The sequence below is a fragment of the Eurytemora carolleeae genome, unplaced genomic scaffold, assembly GCF_000591075.1.
Source record: "Eurytemora carolleeae unplaced genomic scaffold, Eaff_2.0 scaffold274, whole genome shotgun sequence".
NCBI lineage: Eukaryota > Metazoa > Arthropoda > Copepoda > Calanoida > Temoridae > Eurytemora > Eurytemora carolleeae.
Window position 1 is genome coordinate 27134 of NW_019396169.1, and position 17504 is coordinate 44637.

At 35.2% G+C, this 17504-nt stretch overlaps 2 protein-coding genes and 1 long non-coding RNA gene across 7 annotated transcripts in view; all 3 read right to left on the reverse strand.

Moving 5' to 3' along the window:
• Positions 1 to 762: 762 nt before the first annotated feature.
• LOC111697058 (ubiquitin domain-containing protein 1) lies at positions 763 to 8057 on the reverse strand. 5 transcript variants are annotated; one of them, XR_002764208.1, is made up of 11 exons: positions 7965 to 8057; positions 7713 to 7809; positions 7133 to 7258; positions 6839 to 6924; positions 6085 to 6166; positions 5604 to 5700; positions 4994 to 5048; positions 4277 to 4427; positions 3903 to 4035; positions 2920 to 3086; positions 763 to 1374 (listed from the first exon to the last, which is right to left on the reverse strand). XR_002764208.1 is itself a non-coding variant. In XM_023466933.1 (10 exons), exons 2-9 carry the CDS (start codon positions 7726 to 7728, stop codon positions 3938 to 3940), a joined length of 711 nt encoding a protein of 236 aa, XP_023322701.1. In that variant the 5' UTR covers positions 7729 to 7809; positions 7965 to 8057; the 3' UTR covers positions 3003 to 3267; positions 3903 to 3937. The 5 variants fall into 5 exon arrangements, 3 of the variants coding, with proteins under 3 accessions (XP_023322699.1, XP_023322701.1, XP_023322702.1); XR_002764207.1 differs by having other exon boundaries at positions 763 to 902; positions 2920 to 4035; XM_023466933.1 differs by lacking the exon at positions 763 to 1374 and having other exon boundaries at positions 3003 to 3267.
• Positions 8058 to 8067: 10 nt separating this feature from the next.
• Positions 8068 to 14945, reverse strand: LOC111697054 (uncharacterized). The gene is made up of 6 exons (XM_023466927.1): positions 14790 to 14945; positions 13595 to 14514; positions 12401 to 12555; positions 10122 to 12059; positions 8622 to 9653; positions 8068 to 8418 (listed from the first exon to the last, which is right to left on the reverse strand). The coding sequence occupies exons 1-6, from the start codon at positions 14903 to 14905 to the stop codon at positions 8170 to 8172; spliced, it is 4410 nt and encodes a 1469-aa protein (XP_023322695.1). The 5' UTR covers positions 14906 to 14945; the 3' UTR covers positions 8068 to 8169.
• Positions 14946 to 15521: 576 nt separating this feature from the next.
• Positions 15522 to 17504, reverse strand: part of LOC111697059 (uncharacterized) — a 2795-nt gene continuing 812 nt past the window's right edge. Inside the window, exons 2-3 of the long non-coding RNA XR_002764209.1 lie at positions 16396 to 16457; positions 15522 to 15621 (exon numbers count right to left, since the gene is read on the reverse strand). This is a non-coding gene — a long non-coding RNA (uncharacterized LOC111697059). The remainder of the gene's footprint in view (positions 15622 to 16395; positions 16458 to 17504) is intronic.

Here is a 17504-nt window from a genome sequence, read left to right on the forward strand (position 1 = left end):
TCCAACAAAATTGAGGATTTTTCCAGATTTTTTGCTATAGTGTATAAACTGCAAAGCTGAACGCTTTGTCACATTGTTTCCTAAAGAATTGTTTAAATCAATATTTATAGAGAACCTTATGACGAAATTTATCATTTTAAAGAAGCACGCGAGTTTTTCATAATTTTCATAATCTATTTGTTTGTTTGATCTTAAAAATGGCGAATGTTTTTACTTTAGATTTTTTGGATTTCTACCTTCAATTGCATTCAGCAACTAAAACTAGTAGTCCAGACCAACCGTCAAAAAAGATGTAGTATACAGGAAATAAGAAAAAAAGGGAAGGGAAATGGCGCTGGTCTGGCATGAAAATGCCAGTTGCAGAACAATGTCGTCAATTATAATTAAGCTTAAAATATCGAGTAGTTTATTGTAAACTTTAATCAAATTATATTCTTTGGTTGACAATATGGTTTATAGTGTTAACTTAAATATATAAATAATATACTATACATGTATATTAAATTTTTTTTTAAAGTAAACAATTAACAATAAACAAATGTTCTCTCCTAGACTGTAGAAATACCGCGCGATTATTATGTACTGTATATGCCTACAGCACACGCCTTCGGTTCATACTCCACACACTCTTTTAATACAGACCATACATAACGTTTCCGCCCCCTGGTAGTATAGCTTTCAATTAGGGCAATTTTCTTGTTCCCTTTACTTTGGTCTTATCTACACATTAATTTACTTCATTATCAAAAAGAATTATCACAATTTACGTTAACTATATATTTCTATACTTTTAGTGTACAATAACTTGAAACATTAAATAACATTTGATTTAAAATACGTGTTTAATCAACAGCTTTGATCAGAGTTTAATCTATTCAGAACCGTTTTAATCCGTGTTTAATCTATTCAGAACAGTTTAGATCAGTGTTTAATCTATTCAGAACTGTTTAGATTAGTGTTTTATCAATTCAGAACTGTTTAGATTAGTGTTTTATCTATTCAGAACTGCTGAGATTGGTATTTTTACTATTCAGAACTGTTAAGATTAGTGCTTTATCTATATAGAACTGTTTAGATTAGTGTTTTATCTATTCAGAACTGTTTAGATTGGTGCATGTTTAATCTATTCAGAACTGCTAAGATTGGTATTTTTACTATTCAGAACTGTTAAGATTAGTGTTTTATCTATATAGAACTGCTTAGATTAGTGTTTTATCTATTCAGAACTGTTTAGATTGGTGCATGTTTAATCTATTCAGAACTGTTAAGATTAGTGCTTTATCTATATAGAACTGTTTAGATTAGTGTTTTATCTATTTGATAAGTGCTTTATCCATTTAGAACTTTTTAAATTAGTGTTAAATGTATTCAAAACTGGTTAGATTGGTGTTTAATCTATTCAGAATTGTTTAGATCAGTGTTTTATCTATTCATAGCTGTTTAAATTAATCTATTTAGAACTGTTTAGATCAGCGTTTAATTTATTCAGAACTGAGCTGAAAACTTTAGAATGGTGGATATTGAGATTAATGCTTGATTCCCTCTTTTTGCTAATATCGAGACTAACTTAATCTTGTACTTGTATCCTGAAAAGTGTATAAAATTCAACCAATCAGAGTCACATATATGAAGCCTATAAATTTTAAATTTTGCGCGCCATATAAGATTATATACAGAAACGGGAGGAACTTTCTAAATAAAAAAAAAACGGTTTTTGATTTTCGCTACTCTATCCAAGAAAGAACGATTTAAGAAGAAAATCTAAAGTGTGTCCATTGGATACTCAGATTAAGTAATTGGGAATAAGGATATCTCATTCTAAAATTTCAGCTCTGTTTAGATAAGTGTTAAATCTATTCAAAACTGTTTAGGTCAGTGTTTATTGTACAGTAACAGTTTTAATCCCGGTGTTTAATCTGTTGAGAACTTTTTAGATCAGTGTTTAATCTATTTAGAACTGTTTAGATCAGTGTTTATTATATTCAGAACTGTTAAGATAAGTGTTAACTCTATAAAAAACTGTCTAGATCAGTGTTTAATCTATTTAGAAATGCTTAGATCAGTGTTTAATCTATTTAGAACTGTCTAGATAAGTGTTTAATCTATTCAGAACTGTTTAAATTAACGTTTTATCTTTTCATAACTGTTTAGAATAGGGTTTTATCTATTTAGAACTGTTTAAATTAGTGTTGATCTATTCATAGCTGTTTAAATTGGTGTTTAATCTATTCAGAACTTTTAAAATCAGTGTTTAATCTATTTAGAACTGTTAAGATCAGTATTTAATCAATTCAGAACTGTTTTAATTAGTTCTTAATCTATTTAGATCGGTTTAGATAAATGATTAATCTATTCAGAACTATTTAGATCAATGTTTAATCTTTTGAGAACTGTTTAAATTAGTGTTTAAACTTTTTTAACAGTTTTAATCAAAGCAAAAAACTTTTCAGACAAATAAATTTGTTAATTGAAAAAATATCAGAAAGATTGAGCATTAGATTTTGTGCGATAAACTTAGTAAATTTTGATCTTGGTTTTTAAGCAATAAATAATTTGCCATATTAAGATATGAGAAGTTTAGGTGATTGAAGATCGCTGATTATTTAATTATTTAATTAATGGATGATTAAACTTTAAATGAAGCCGGATTGACTTGAAGTTTGAAGTTGATTTATGGGTCCGAGGACTTTAATCTTTAAATATTTTCCCCTTCAATTATAACAAGCTAGGAGCTATTTCAAGAAAAAACTAGGTAAAAGTGTAGCTACCAAGAAAATCATTTTATCAGTTGTTTCTTTCGGACATTAGCAAATCCCTGAAATTGAACATTTTTAAGTATTCTTTTGGATATTGTAACACAAAGACCCTAAGCTCTAAGGGGGGAGGGGTTAGACCCACACTAACAAATAAAAAATGTACCCCTGCGGTGTGTCCCAAATTAATGAGTTTGACTGGCTACTGACTAGGGTTAGACAAGAATAAGGTATAATTTGACACATCAATTTCAATTTGAACAGTATATTTTACAACATTCAGAACCGAGTGCAGTTTTCATATCTTCAACATAGTTAGTAAATCTCCCGACCCTGGAAACCAGATTAATTTAAATGTGTACAGTATCAATTAATATCTTATAAAAATAATAAGCTGAAAAATTTAAAATAATTTAAAACAATTTGTATACATTATAATGGCAACCAAAGAATTTTATACATCTTTGTGAGATTATATTATACACATATAGTAACATTCAGGTTTTGAAAGAACCTGGAGTAGGAACTGAAACCTGGAGAAAGGAATGAGAACTGGGAAAAGGAACAAAACCTCGAGAAAGAAAGGTAACCTGAAGAAAGGAATAAGAACTGGAAAAAGGAACAAAACCTGGAGAAACAAATGAAACATTGAGAAAGGAACAAAACCTCGAAAAAAGGGAGCCTGGAGAAAGAAATAAGAACTGGAGAAAGGAACAAAACCTGGAGAAAGAAAGGGAACCTGAAGTAGGATCTAAAATCTGGAAAAAGGAACAAAATCTGGAGAAAGGAATGACACCTAAAGAAAGGAAAGAAACCAGGAGAAATGAATGCAACCTGGAAAAAGTAATGCAACCTGGAAAAAGAAATGAAACCTAGAGAAAGGAAAGAAACCTGGAGAAAGGAATATAACCTGGAGAAAGGAATATAACCTGGAGAAAGGAATGAAACCTTGAGAAAGGAATGAAACCTGGAAAAAGAAATGTAATCTAGAGAAAGGAATGTAACCTAGGAAAAAAATGAAACCTGGAGAAAGGAATGAAACCTGGAGAAAGGAATGAAACTTAGAACAGGATCTAAAACCTGGAGATAGGAATGAAACCTAAAGAAAGAAAATTAATCTGGAGTTAAAGATCCTTGTTTTCAGAATTCCTATCCGTTCTTTTGATCTGAGACAAATATTATTTTCACTGAGTTTGAATAATATCAAACTCCAAAATATTGACGATACATTGAATAAGATGATTCGGAGGAATATTGGCTTCACCAATCCTGGTTCTGTCTCCTAGAGTAAAAATCAGATTAAATTCAAATTACAAAAGTTAAGGAATAGAATAATAAATACAAGATGAAACATCTGAACAAGTTGGGTGCCATGTTAAAAATTGTTGTTTTGAAGACTCTCCTTTTGATAAAATAAAACAATAAAAATAAACTGCACATTAGAGCAATATTATAAATATTTTATCGCTTATTTTTATTTGATAAAACCATTAATCCTTATAAACTTTTTAAAAAATTATTACCGAGGAGTTTACCCCCGTAGTACCAACGCTGTCGAGAATCATTTGGTAATTCCTCCTGCTCAGCAAGCTTCTTCTTCGCAGCAGAAATAGTGTCAGTAGAGTTCAGGTTCAGTTTCACATCCAACCCTGTCAAACTTATCCGAACCTTAACCTGAACATGATCAGTAGAGTTCAGGTTCAGAATCCTGTCAAACTTATCCGAACCTTAACCTGAACATGATCAGTAGAGTTCAGGTTCAGTTTCACATCCAATCCTGTCAAACTTATCCGAACCTTAACCTGAACATGATCAGTAGAGTTCAGGTTCAAATTCACATCCAACCCAGTAAACTTATCCGATTATCCGAACTTTAACCTGAACATAATCAGTATGGTTCAAGTTTATCTTTAGATTCAACCCCTATCAAACTTATCCGAACCTTAACCTGAACATTATTAGTTATCTTTAGAACCAATCCGTCAAACTTATCCGAATCTTCATAAACATAATCAGTATGGTTTAGGTTTATCTTTAAATCCAACCCTGTCAAACTTTACCAAATCTTAACCTAAACCAGGTGTTTATCTAGTATTAAACTGTACTCGTTACACCCAATATATGATATTGAACAACATTTGGACCATTAAAATATGCCACAAATAATCTAAAGGGTAGTGTTTTGAATCGGAAATGCCACTCTAGAAACGGAATTTAGAGTTCGTTTAAATGAATCCTACCTTTAGCTCCACAGGATCTATTATCACAGGTTCAGAAAACTCAGCAGGACTGTCCCTTAGCATAAACATTTTGGTATTCAAATATTTCAAGTGTTTTCATGACCTGGAGAATTCAGAATTAAAAGTCTTGATAACCTTGGGTGTTTTAAAACAAGATCTAAAGAGTCTTGATAACCTTGTGCGTTTTAAAACAAGATCTAAAGAGTCTTGATAACCTTGGGAGTTTTGAAACAAGTTCTAGAAAGTCTTGATAACCTTGGGCGTTTTAAAACAAGATCTAAAGAGTCTTGAAAAGCATGGGAGTTTTGAAACAAGAGTTAGAAAGTCTGGATAACCTTGGGAGCTTTGAAACAAGATGTAGAGAGTCTTGATAACCTTGGGAGTTTTAAACAAGATGTAGAGAGTCTTGATAACCTTGAGAGTTTTAAACAAGATGTAGAGAGTCTTGATAAACCTGGCAGTTTTAAAACAAGAAGAGAGTCTTGATATGATAGCCTTGAGAGTTTTAAAACCTGATCTATAGTCTTGATAACCTTGGGAGTTTTGAAAAGATAAAAATGCGTTTTTTTTAAAGGTATCAATTTTTGACAAACAAATAAAATGTTTTTACCTGTCTGTTGCTGAGATGAGATTCGCTGGCCAAGATAAACAGTAAATAGGTATAGAGTACCTAGTACCTAGCTCATCATAGCATTCTACTAGAGAACCTAGAATATACAGTCTATATAAGTATATAGAGTACCTAGTAACTAGCTCATTATAGCATTCTACTAGAGAACCTAGAATATACAGTCTATATAAGTATATAGAGTACCTAGTACCCAGCTTATTATAGCATTCTACTAGAGAACCTAAAATAAACAGTCGTTTATTGCATAAATGTTCTTAAAGGGTCAAAATTGTTTACTTTATATAGTTGATATTCTTAAACTTTGTCAAATTTCGGACCCTATTAGAAAATATATTAAAAAAAAAGAAACAAAAATTATCCAAAAACGAAGGTTTTGTAACGATCATTTCTGGACAGTTTTTCCATTTTTTTAGGATAAAAAAATTGCAAAGATTAATCAAAGCAAACTTTAACAGAATACCTCCAGGTAATGATATGCCCGCTCCATCTAGGATTGCCTGAGCCAGGGAATAGTCGTCTTTACTTACAGCATCAGTTGCAGCCTTGCATAAACAATATTGTAGCCAAGAATTTACATTATAATAAATAAAACAAGAGGAAACATTGTTTATGACACGAAAATAATGATTTCATTGGTGATAAAAATCAATCCCAAAGGAAACTCTAGAATACTCTGGTATATTCTTGGATACTTAATTTTAATATCAAAAAAAGATTTTGAAATATTTAGCAGAATTCTAGCAGAATCTAAAAGTGCATGAAGGATCTAAGATAATAAGGGAAGATTTATGAGGATTCATGAAGTTCAAGGAGGATCTAAAAGAATCAAGAAAGATCTGCGAGGATAAAGGAGAGCCTAGTAAGATAGAGAAGGATCTAGGAGGATCTTAGATGATCAAGTTGGATCTAGGAAGATCAATGAGGATCTAGGAAAGTCAAGAAGGGTCTAGGAAAGTCAAGAAGGGTCTAGGAAGATCAAAGAGGTTCTAGGAAATTCAAGGGAGGATAATGAGGATCTACAAAGATCAAGGAGGATGTATTAAGATCTTGGGATGATCAAGAAAGATTTATGAAGATCTGAGAGGATCTAGGAAGCTAAAGGAGGATTCTTGAGGATTTAGAAAGATTAAGGAGGACCTAGGAGGTTCAAGGTGGATCTGGAAAATACAAGAGAAGTAATATTATTGCTAGAAAGTATGTTACAATATCTATTCCTTAAGGGCTGCCCAGACCTCAGATTTTCCTTCAAAAGCTGGAGCGGTGTCCCAGAACTCATTTCTTTTACGGGTCAATTGGAACTCTAAATATAATATACTGGTATAGTCCTGGTCTTCCAAATCCTGGGTCGATTCTGGTCTGATCCTGTCGCATCGAAGTCCCTGTCCTGTTCTGTTCCGTTCCTGCTCCTGTCCTGTTCTGTTCCTGACCCTGTCCTGTTCTGTTCCTGACCCTGTCCTATTCTTGTCCCTGTCCTTTTCTGTCCCTATCCTCTGTCCTGTCCTGCTTACCCGTCAGTGGAATGTCCGACTTCCATTTAATTTTCTCCTCCTTGAGCGGTTTATTCTTTGTAGTCGGAGACAAAGAGGAGTCGGAGAAAGCGGAACCTACTCCGCTTCCTCTCCGCTCAGGAACACCTGGAAAATAAGTAGTTTAAGAGACTGTTAGCGCGACTCTAAGCAACATTTAATAATCTTTAAACAAATATGTTTAATTAGGTCACGGACAGATGCCTGCGAGTTGATCTGAGTGAAGACGACATCTGGGGAAATCTCTCTGCTTGTACCGGTGTACACTATAACGTCCTTGCTTTACACGTTTCTACTAACTACTTGGCTTTCTCTTACTCCCCTTTACCGTACGCCCTCACTCCAGTTTCTCAAGCTCTACCGTCGCATTGTATTTGAATGTTCCGCATTTTGGCCATTTTTGCTAGTCAATATTTTAAAAAATTCCTTCTCTAATAGAACAGAGGGGTTATTTTGCATCATAGAACTTTAAGTTTGATAACAAACTTTTAAATTAATTCAAAAGCCTCTTTAATATCAACAAATAAACAAATTTTACAGATTTATTATTCGGTTTTTTTACCTAGGCATGCTCCCATTAGAGCAGAATCTCTTCCATGGCTCTAGCAAACCTAGTTCTGCTATTCATTTTTACAATTCTGTCGTACAGGACTCTTACCCTGGATAAATAACTTAATATAAAAAATCAACAAATTAATTTAGTATTTTTTAATCAATCACTTTTTTCGTATTTAAGTGAGAAGTGGAAGTTTCGCAAGGCCCTTTTTTACATCTCATTAATCTTTGTAAAACCTTAAAAGAACTTTAAATATACCTAGATTCTCACATTGGATGGCATTTTGTAGCAGATCACTTCATCCATTTAGTAGCTGATCACGTCTTAAAATCACCAGCTGACCACTTCCCGCATTTTCAAATCTTAAATCACAGCCAAAATTTAATTAAGAAACATAATATTGTCTCGGACAGGAACTTAGTAAAATCTAATTTACAGAATTTATTTTTAAGTAAAAAAATAGTTATTTATGAATCCCAATAACTTTAAGAACATGTTTCGAAGCTTCGATCCGAGCCTCTTTCTTCCTGGTTTTGGCTCCGGCACATTTAAACAATTCATCTCCGACTTTGACCTCGCAGCTCCATAGGTCGTTCTCCTTATGCTCGATAAACTCGGGTTTAGGATAGTTTAACCGCTTGCACACTTCATGCAGCTGGGACACAGGATGCATCTTACTTAATCCTAGCGTGGCAACATACAACTCTCCGTCCTAGATCCATTTATTCATTTTAGAAAGGTAATTACGCAAACTTCAAGTCCTTTACCACTTTTTCAGAGTTTAAAATCATTTATACTTTGTATAAAAAACATTTAACTTAATAAATATCCTTTAGCGGTTGAGTGTAATTTGAATGAATTCTTAAGATCTTAATGTGTGAACAAAATATGAAAAATCTAAAATGAAGAATTTTCCTTTGGGTTTATTCTGAGAGGACCACACGCTGTAACTTTATTATTGACTGGAACGGGTTTTGGGAACTGTGGTTCCGGTATTTCATCCAGGTTGATATTCAACTTTGGTTTTACTCCTTCCACTGAAGTGGTTACCGGAGCTCTGACATTGACAGAGGTCTCCTCCGAACAGGACGGAACTACCACCGGGTTATCAGTTGCTTTGCACTCTGTTCCGAGTTTTAGTTTCTTCTCCTTCTCCGGGTTTCTAGATGCAAGACCTGGAACAGGTGTGGGAAGAATCTCCGGGATATCCGGGTCCCCTGGATCCTCAAAATCACACTGGTCTCCCTCATAGAAATGGAGCATCAGATTATCCTTATCCTCCTTCCCAACCTCAACCTTTATACTTCGTGGATCCTCCTTCCGTCGTTTACGATCCATAGATCGACTTCTTGACCTTCGATCTCTAGATCTGGAACGATTGTATCGTCTTCGTGAATCTCTGGGACTAGTTCCTGATCTTCGTCTTCTATCCCTTGACCTTGATCTTGATCTAGAGGACTTGTAGGAACTGAGCTTTCTTGATGATGAGCTTCCGCGTCGATCTGAAGACGATCCGTCCCTATCCCTTTCTCGTCGTTTTATCTCTTTAGGTTCTGAATGTCTAATTTTCTCTTCTAACCTCTTGATCCCGTGATTGATCTCACTTCCTTCTCTGGATTTCCCCTGACGACCAGGACTATCAAACTTAGGGTTAGAAGTGTTCCACAGGTTTTTATGATTAAAGGATTTTCCTCCTTGGAGTTTATCTTTCCTGGTTAGGTTTATGTCTTTGGGAGATATATTTATATTCATGAGTTTGGGTAAAGAGCTGGTGCTAGTTTGTCCTGCTGGGCTGGGGGTAGGATGAACTGATGTTGGAGTACCGGGATAAGGTTTAGCAGTATCTAGGGTCTGCTGGTTATTAAACGCATAGTTTGGTTTGATTCCTCCAACCCCAGACAAGCTGGCGCTGATAATACTCAGCTTCTCAGATATTAACTGGCTCTCCTATCAAAATAAAAATACTGTCGTAATTCCAACTAACTCTTCATTTCAAGAGGGTCATGCCCGATTCACAACGGTACCCTTTAAATCTCATATCTGATTAATAATGTCGAAGATATCGTCGTTTTTATTTTTAAAGCAATATTGAGTTCTGACAATTATCTCCATTGTTTCTTTAGCAGCAATACGCAAGTCACTTTTTGGAGCAACCACGGTTGAAAATAATCAATTTTCAAAGTTCACAACATTAATATCACACTCATTCATGAAGATACAATTTTTAAGGGTATTGCTGTTAATTGAGGGTCACTTGAAATTACGTCAACAGTATAACATCTTTTTGTCTTAAAACAGATCGTTCAAAATGAGCATTGATCATATTTAACGAAAGGACTGTGAGGGTTGAGTGTCAAAATATATAACCCCCCCCCCGCCCCCGGTTCAAAAGATTTTAAAAAAAGAATAATTTACCTTAAAGACTGAGTTTAAAAAAGCTGAGCTAGGAGTAGGTTGAGGATGGTTAGAAGAGTATCCAAGAGTAGTAGGAGTAGATTGAAGATGGTTTGAAGAGTATCCGAGGGTAGGTGGAGAGCCAAGTATACTAGAATTTCCAGTTAATGAAACTGTACGTGGAGTAAATTGCCCAGATTGCATTCCTAAACCATATTGCATTCCTACACCAGATTGCTTTCCTACACCAGATTGCATTCCTACACCAGATTGCATTCCACCAACATTTTGCAAACTACTACCAAACTGCATTTCTCCACCGAATTGCATGCCGCCAACCGATTCTTTACCTATGCCTGATTGCATGTCCCCGCCAGACTTCATACCACCAACAGAATGCATGGTTCCATGGGATTGCATTCCCCTTGATTGCATATTAGATCCAGAGAACATTCCCTGTCCAGACAGCATGCTTGATCCTGACTTCATTCCTTGTCCAGAAAACATAACAGATCCCGCCTGCATGCCTTGCTCCGAGAGAATGAAAGGTCTTGACTGCATACTGGATCCAGAGGACGTGCTAACCCCAAACTGCATGCCTTGAAACGACAGCGCATCAGGAAGAGAAGGCATGCTTTGCCTTGTGTGCATGCCGGATTCATTAAAATTTCCCACATTTCTCGGTTGGATTTGATCTGAACAACCCAGTCCCAATGAATGGCTTGAGTCTGAACCCAATGATGATGTTTTGGTAAAACCTTTCTCCCTGTACCAGCTTTCGTTCAGAACAAATTTAGTTTCTTCTCCTTGTCCTCCAGATGTAGATGTACCCTGAGAATCCTCCGAACCCGGAATCCTGGGCCCTACATTACCAGACTTTTCACGGATTAGTTGAAGTGCTTTAGTTAGTGTTTCTTTCACAGAATTCTCGTATCCTGATATTAGTTCTGGCTTAGCGGGGTTCTGGTATTGTCCGGATTTCTTCATTGAAACTTGATCTTCACTTGATCTTTCAGAAGAATTTTCATAAGAATGATTATCATCCTCTTCCAAGATATCTGTTCGACGAGAGAAGAATTTTGAAGTTTCCTCCATAAGGTTTAAATCCTCCCGCCGCTGGAAAAGATTATGATCTTCAACTTTCTTTTCAATATCAAGCAGAGCAGCTTTCCAGAAGTTTTCGTTGGGAGTTTCTTTTTCTGGATTCACTCTGGTTATCTTCTCCTCGTTATTCACATCTTTCAGATTATCTGATTTTTTAACATTTTCTTCCTGTAATTCCTCAATCTTTTCTTTTTCTTCATCCTCTGTACTCTCGTTATCTTCATCAAAGTCTTCCCAATACTTCCGAAATTCTTTCGGTTTCTCCTTTTCAGCAAGAATTTCTACTTCGTCGTCGGACGACTTAGCCTCGCCGTCGGTGGATCTAGCTTCCCCGTCTGTATCTATTCGTTCTAATGGAATGATTGATTGCGGTTTTGAAGAAGTCTCATTTTCTCCAAGATCACACTGAGGACTCTCCGGAGAAAAATCACTATCTTTCCCGTCAGAGAGGACTATTTCTTCGTCAGAATCTGATAGTTCTCCTTCCTCTAGTTCTCTTCGGACGGATTGTGTTGCCCCTGACTCTTCCCTGATAGAGTTGAGTCGGTCCCGCTCCTTCTCCAGGTTCTGTAACATCTCCTTCTCCTTCTCCAATTGGTCTAGAGTCTTCTTACTCTGTTCCATATCCTTTTTCAGTTTCTCAATCAGTTCATCATTGTATTTATCCTCGTCTTCATCTCCACTTCTGGTTGATTTCGGAGTTCCGACCGGGGATGAATATTCGGATCCGAGATCAACAATGACAGGTTCAATTTCCTGACCTGCAAGAATTATTCTCCGGGTCGGGGGAGGAGACGGAGAACTAGAAGTAACAGATAGGATTTCCTCTGTCTCTTTTCGATCAGCTGCTGATCTCTGAACAAGAGATTATTTGATGCCCAAAAATTTGTTTAAACATTAATTTAAAACATTAAACGTTAAAGAAAAATAAGACCAACTTAACGAACAGGGTGGGAAAAAACACAATATTTATTATTATATTATTATTATTATATATTCTATTTTTACATACACTTCAGTTGTCTCTGAAGTCTCGTATCTCTTTTGCTTATCATTATAGTATAATATTTTGAGGATTTTTTGTTACATCTTTTAATTTTTACTGGAATTAAATCATCATTTTCCCATCTAATATTTAGAAAGTAAATCCATAAAATAAAATTCAATCCAGTTTTTAAAAGCAAGACAAAAAATACCTTCTGATACTCTCCGTAGACCTCATCCCACAACTCCTCCGCTCTCTCCACCTTGTCAGATTTAGTGATTGCATCTGCAATACAAGAAACCTGGGATACAGGTTCAGCTTCTCTAGGACCAGGTTTATATTCATCACTGGAGATACGCCGCTTCACTGAAATAGAATTTGAATTAAACTGAGGTCGGAATTAATGAAAAGGGAGAAGTAGTTTAACTAAGCATGGCTAGTTCAGCTAATAAAATAAAAATTCAGTCAAACTAGAGAAGGAGTTTGGTTTCCGTACCTAGTTTATGTATATGTTAGGATTATTTTCAGGACTCCTGGCGGAGTATATAAGAAAATTTCAATCACCTCACCTTATTCTTTTAATCAGACTTTTAGTTAACATTCCGGTGACTGGGTACTAATGTTTTCTGTACAAGGACCGTGAAAAACCCCCCCCCCCCCCAGTCTAAAAATGTTGATGACGCTTAAGTTTTACTGGCTGCCCTGTTTCATACCAACTGTTCAGGAATACTTTTTTACGCAAAAAGAATCATTTTAAAATTAAAGTTGTGTTCACTCATTTAAATATCTGATTGTGTTCATGTATATATACATTCTAGTTCAAATACCTGCTAGAGTGTTCATGTCTATATAAATTCTAGTTCAAATACCTGCTAGCGTGTCCATCTCTATATAAATTCTAGTTCAAATACCTGCTAGAGTGTTCATGTCTATATAAATTCTAGTTCAAATACCTGCTAGAGGGTTCATGTCTATATGAATTCTAGTTCAAATATCAGCTAGAGGGCTTATGTCTATATGAATTCTAGTTCAAATACCTGCTAGCGTGTTCATGTCTATATAAATTCTAGTTCAAATACCTGCTAGAGGGTTCATGTCTATATGAAATCTAGTTCAAATACCTGCTAGAGGGTTCATGTCTATATGAAATCTAGTTCAAATACCTGCTAGCGTGTTCATGCCTATATAAATTCTAGTTCAAATACCTGCTAGAGGGTTCATGTCTATATAAATTCTAGTTCAAATACCAGCTAGAGGGTTCATGTCTATGTAAAATCCTAGTTCAAATACCTGCTAGAGGGTTCATGTCTATATAAATTCTAGTTTAAATACTTGCTAGAGGGTTCATGTCTCTAAAAATTCTAGTTCAAATACCTGCTAGAGTGTTCATGTCTATATAAAATACCTGCAAGAGGGTTCATGTCTATTTGGAGTTCACCCTCTGAGTCCGATTCATCTCCTCTCTTCTCTAAACTAATCTTCCTGACAGGAGGAGGAGGAGGAGGAGCAGGAATAGGAACAGGAACAGAAGCAAGAGGAGGAGCAGGAACATAAGCAAGAGGAGGAGCAGGAACAGGAGCAAGAGGAGTAGAATCAGGAGGAGGAGGAGCCGAAGCCATAAAAGCAGGGTATCTGCTATTATCTGAACCAGGAGTATCACTAATCGTATGCTCTTCGAAACTCGTAGTATAAACTGGAGAGGTATGGTCCTTATCCATGTCCATCAAACTTTTTGTAAAATTATTTTCTTCTGTCTCAAAGTTTGTTTTAGAAACAGATTTAGGACTTTCAGTTTGTTTAAAAGGAACAGATAACCGAGACGGATTCTTGATAATGTTCATCATCTGTTCCTCTCCGGGTCCTTCTGCAGTACTGACCGTTGGAGCAGGGAGAGTTTTCATCCTTCTAATTCTAGGATCCTTCCTCGATACAGCGGAGGAGGAATCTATCGAGGATAAGCTGGCTGTTGAACTTAATCCTGAGGGAAGACGAGAGATAGGCTGTAGTCTAGAACTCGGAGCTGGAACTGGAACTGGAGCAGGTTCGACATCATTTCTTTTCCTAGGATCTCTTCGGTTTAACAGTGGAAAGGTCGGGTTTGATCCAACTGAAAGAGAAGGATCAGGAAATGGATCAGGAGCAGAGGATGGGAGGGGCAGGGAGAGTATACCCGGGGTAGGTTGGGGAGTTAAAGATCTTTTAGCTATAGGAACTGGAGTAGGTAACAGATGCAAGGTCTGTTTTGAAGAGTCAACATTTTTTCGTCGAGGATCTCTTCTATTCAGAACCTTGGGTTCTGCTCCTGGCTTCTTTCTGGGATCTCGTCTGTAACAAAAAAAAAACAAAAAAACTTTTGGATCTTTTTTAAGTGTTTCTGAAAAAATTATCCAAAAACAATTATTAAAAGTTAGAAGAGTACAAGCATCGTTTGATTATTCTGAATTTTTACTGTCTATATGTTAAATTTGTTGTGAAATCGAACTACATAGTTAATTACTGTCATGAACTACAACGACTGGGATTCCCTCTTTGAAATAAAATAGTTAAGTTGTAACACCACCAAGTTTACACAACATCACCAACTTGTTATAATTTCCTACCTTGCTCCGGTGGTTTGAATGAGAGGAGGATAAACTCCAAAACTAGCTCCGGGATCCTGAGTGCTAAGGAAAACTTTAATGCATGTTTTCTCCGGAATTACCAACCTAGCGTCCATTGGTAAATCCAACCAGTCACCAGTCTGACTGTTCTGAACCTTAATCACAATACATTTACATAAATACTTTTCAATTCATCCCCCCCCTCTCGACCCCCCAGGTATAACATTGTGTGTGTTTTATTCACTGAATTTGATAGAATTAATGATTTATAGGAGAAAATAAATAAATTTGTGGGTAAAAAATATCAAAAATGGTGAAAAATCTTACGTTTTTAATGAGCGATTTTTAATTTTTTTTCCCCACGGCCACAGCATCAAAAAGTATTTACCCCCCACAGTAAGAAATGGTTCTTAAATATATTTAAATATTTATGATTATACGCAGTCAATAGAAAAATTTTAACTATATATAATTATTTTCAAACAAAATGATGTCTTTGCAATATAAAAGAAGGACAGGAGGAGGAAGGGGTTGGGGTAGCACAACCCCAAGACTATAATTGGTACATATTTCATATTTCAATTTATAAAAACCATGACTTAAAATGAACTGCCAGACAGCTATTAATATTTGTTTTCTGATCTAATTATTTTGAAGTTAAAAGCTACATCATTTAATTAATCGAAGGAGATAAAATGAATGTTAAGTATATCTGTATCCCCCTGGAAATATGTTTATATAAGAATTAAAACCTGCGAAATGAATGTTAAGTATATCTGTATCCCCCTGGATACATCTCTCCGGAATCCAGAAGACACGATGCACCTCATCTCTGAAAACAAATTAGAGGGACTGTATACGTGATTTTAAGTGATTTAACACACATGTACTCTTTTTTTACTTATTTATGAGTTACAATTATGAAGATAATCATAAATAAAATGTGCTGAATTCTGACATTTTTATGAAGAAACCACAATTTAAAAAAATCGAGTAGAAAATAAGGACATTTCATTCATCTTTGATCAGACAGGGATGTAAAGGGTACTGTTGTGAATTGGGTCATGCCACTCAATAATGGGAGGATCATCTACGGTCCATTGAAATATTTCAGAATAGAAGATTTAGAGTATAAATAAATGTACAATGGTGTACTTGCTTACATTAGAAATATTAATCATTTGAATAATCATAGTTCATCATGGAATCCCTCAAAATTTAAATCAGTTCATTCTTATATTTAAAAGATGTGATTAAAAACTATCGGTAATTTCCTAGAGAACGCTTTTTGGGCCCCCCCCCCCCCCTCCTATCAATTATCTTGTAAGTAAAATATGGCATATTTAGTTGTGCAAGAAGCGCCAGGCCACTATCACAGCCTAGCCGCAGCGTTTTGCCCAAAAATAATCTACATATTCTAAAACGCTAAATTAATGAAATAATCTTAATTTCAATTTGAAAAATAGTTTAAATGAAGCTGCATGTGCAATGTGCATAATTAACAGGATAGGGAGGGGTCCGTAAGCGTTCTTTATCACGGACCTTAAATTTGCAGCTTTTTAACTTTGTTAGAAACAAATAATTCAATAATTTTAAAATTGGAAACCTTGAAGATGGGAGAACAATGATAGCTTGAATATCTTTCACCAGAGCATCCATTTTTATTTCCTAAAAATTATCCTTTGAATAAATAGGTATAAACTAAAACTAAAAGTTGCGCTGCTTATCACATTAATCTCCTTGTCCTTTGGCTGGCTTACTTCTTAAAATTCGGCGATGGTGATGAACTTAACCTCTCTAGAGTAGATAAAGTAGATGCTAGATCCACATATTATTGAAAATATATTTCGGTCTGGGTTGACCCTCGTCAGTTCTAACGATATAATAACCATCAAAATGGATAATAATAAATGTTAAAAACCACAAGAAAATAAACAAGCAAACAAAAAAGATTATTAAAAAAAATCGGCCGTCAAATGGACAGGAATAGGGAAACGAACTCAGATCATGAAATGGAAAAAAGATAATTTGCAAATATTCACTTTTTAAAGAATGTTTAAAGACAGTTATTATTCCTTGAGATTGTTTATACGCCATGAAGATTAAAAACAAACTGTTTATATGTATGAATATAAAGTGGTGGCATGGGTTGATCTACTTAAAGATCTTTTACGCAAATCGGGGAGGGGGGTGGGGTGGTTTAAGGAGGGATATTTAAAATTTTTAAAGAATTAGGATATAAACACTACTCTTTTATACAAAAAAAAATGATGAATTACAGTTAACAATGAAATAAAAATTATATTATCTGTTCATTCCTCTGAGTTCATTCATAAAATCTCCGATATATTTAGATTCTCGTACTTCAAGTAGACTTCTCCCAAGGTTTCAAACCTTCTCTAGTACGCTAACTTTTGTATGGTTAGTTAGCGTATATATATAGGCTTGAGGGGTCTGTCCTAGAGAACAATTTTTTGATTATTTCAATTTTTTTTCTTTATATTTTTCTTGCTCTCATAGTGGAATTGTTTCGGATTCTTGGACGATAAGTGTCCCTTATTGGGTCCGTCCTAGAGAACGATTTTTGGACCTGACCCCTTTTTCAACAATTTTCAATTAAATTATTATTATTTATTTAGGGTTAGGTTAGGTTAAAACACTTTCTGGGCCGAGCGCTGCGGTTAGGACAGGCTAGGGGGCCGAGCGCTGCGGCCA

Bases quoted from the DNA above. Each gene is read 5' to 3' on its own strand.
- LOC111697058 (XM_023466931.1), bottom strand. The intron at 6,925-7,132 runs GTAAGCAGGACA...TATTATATTTAG, and splicing joins GTCGGACATTCCACTGACGG to AGTTCCAATTGACCCGTAAA. The intron at 6,167-6,838 runs GAATAGATATTG...TGTTTATGCAAG, and splicing joins AGGTCTGGGCAGCCCTTAAG to GCTGCAACTGATGCTGTAAG.
- LOC111697054 (XM_023466927.1), bottom strand. From the start codon at position 14,905: ATGGACGCTAGGTTGGTAATTCCGGAGAAAACATGCATTAAAGTTTTC. The intron at 12,556-13,594 runs GTATTTTATATA...ATTCTATTTCAG, and splicing joins AGACATGAACCCTCTTGCAG to TGAAGCGGCGTATCTCCAGT. The intron at 12,060-12,400 runs GTATTTTTTGTC...TCTCTTGTTCAG, and splicing joins TCTACGGAGAGTATCAGAAG to AGATCAGCAGCTGATCGAAA.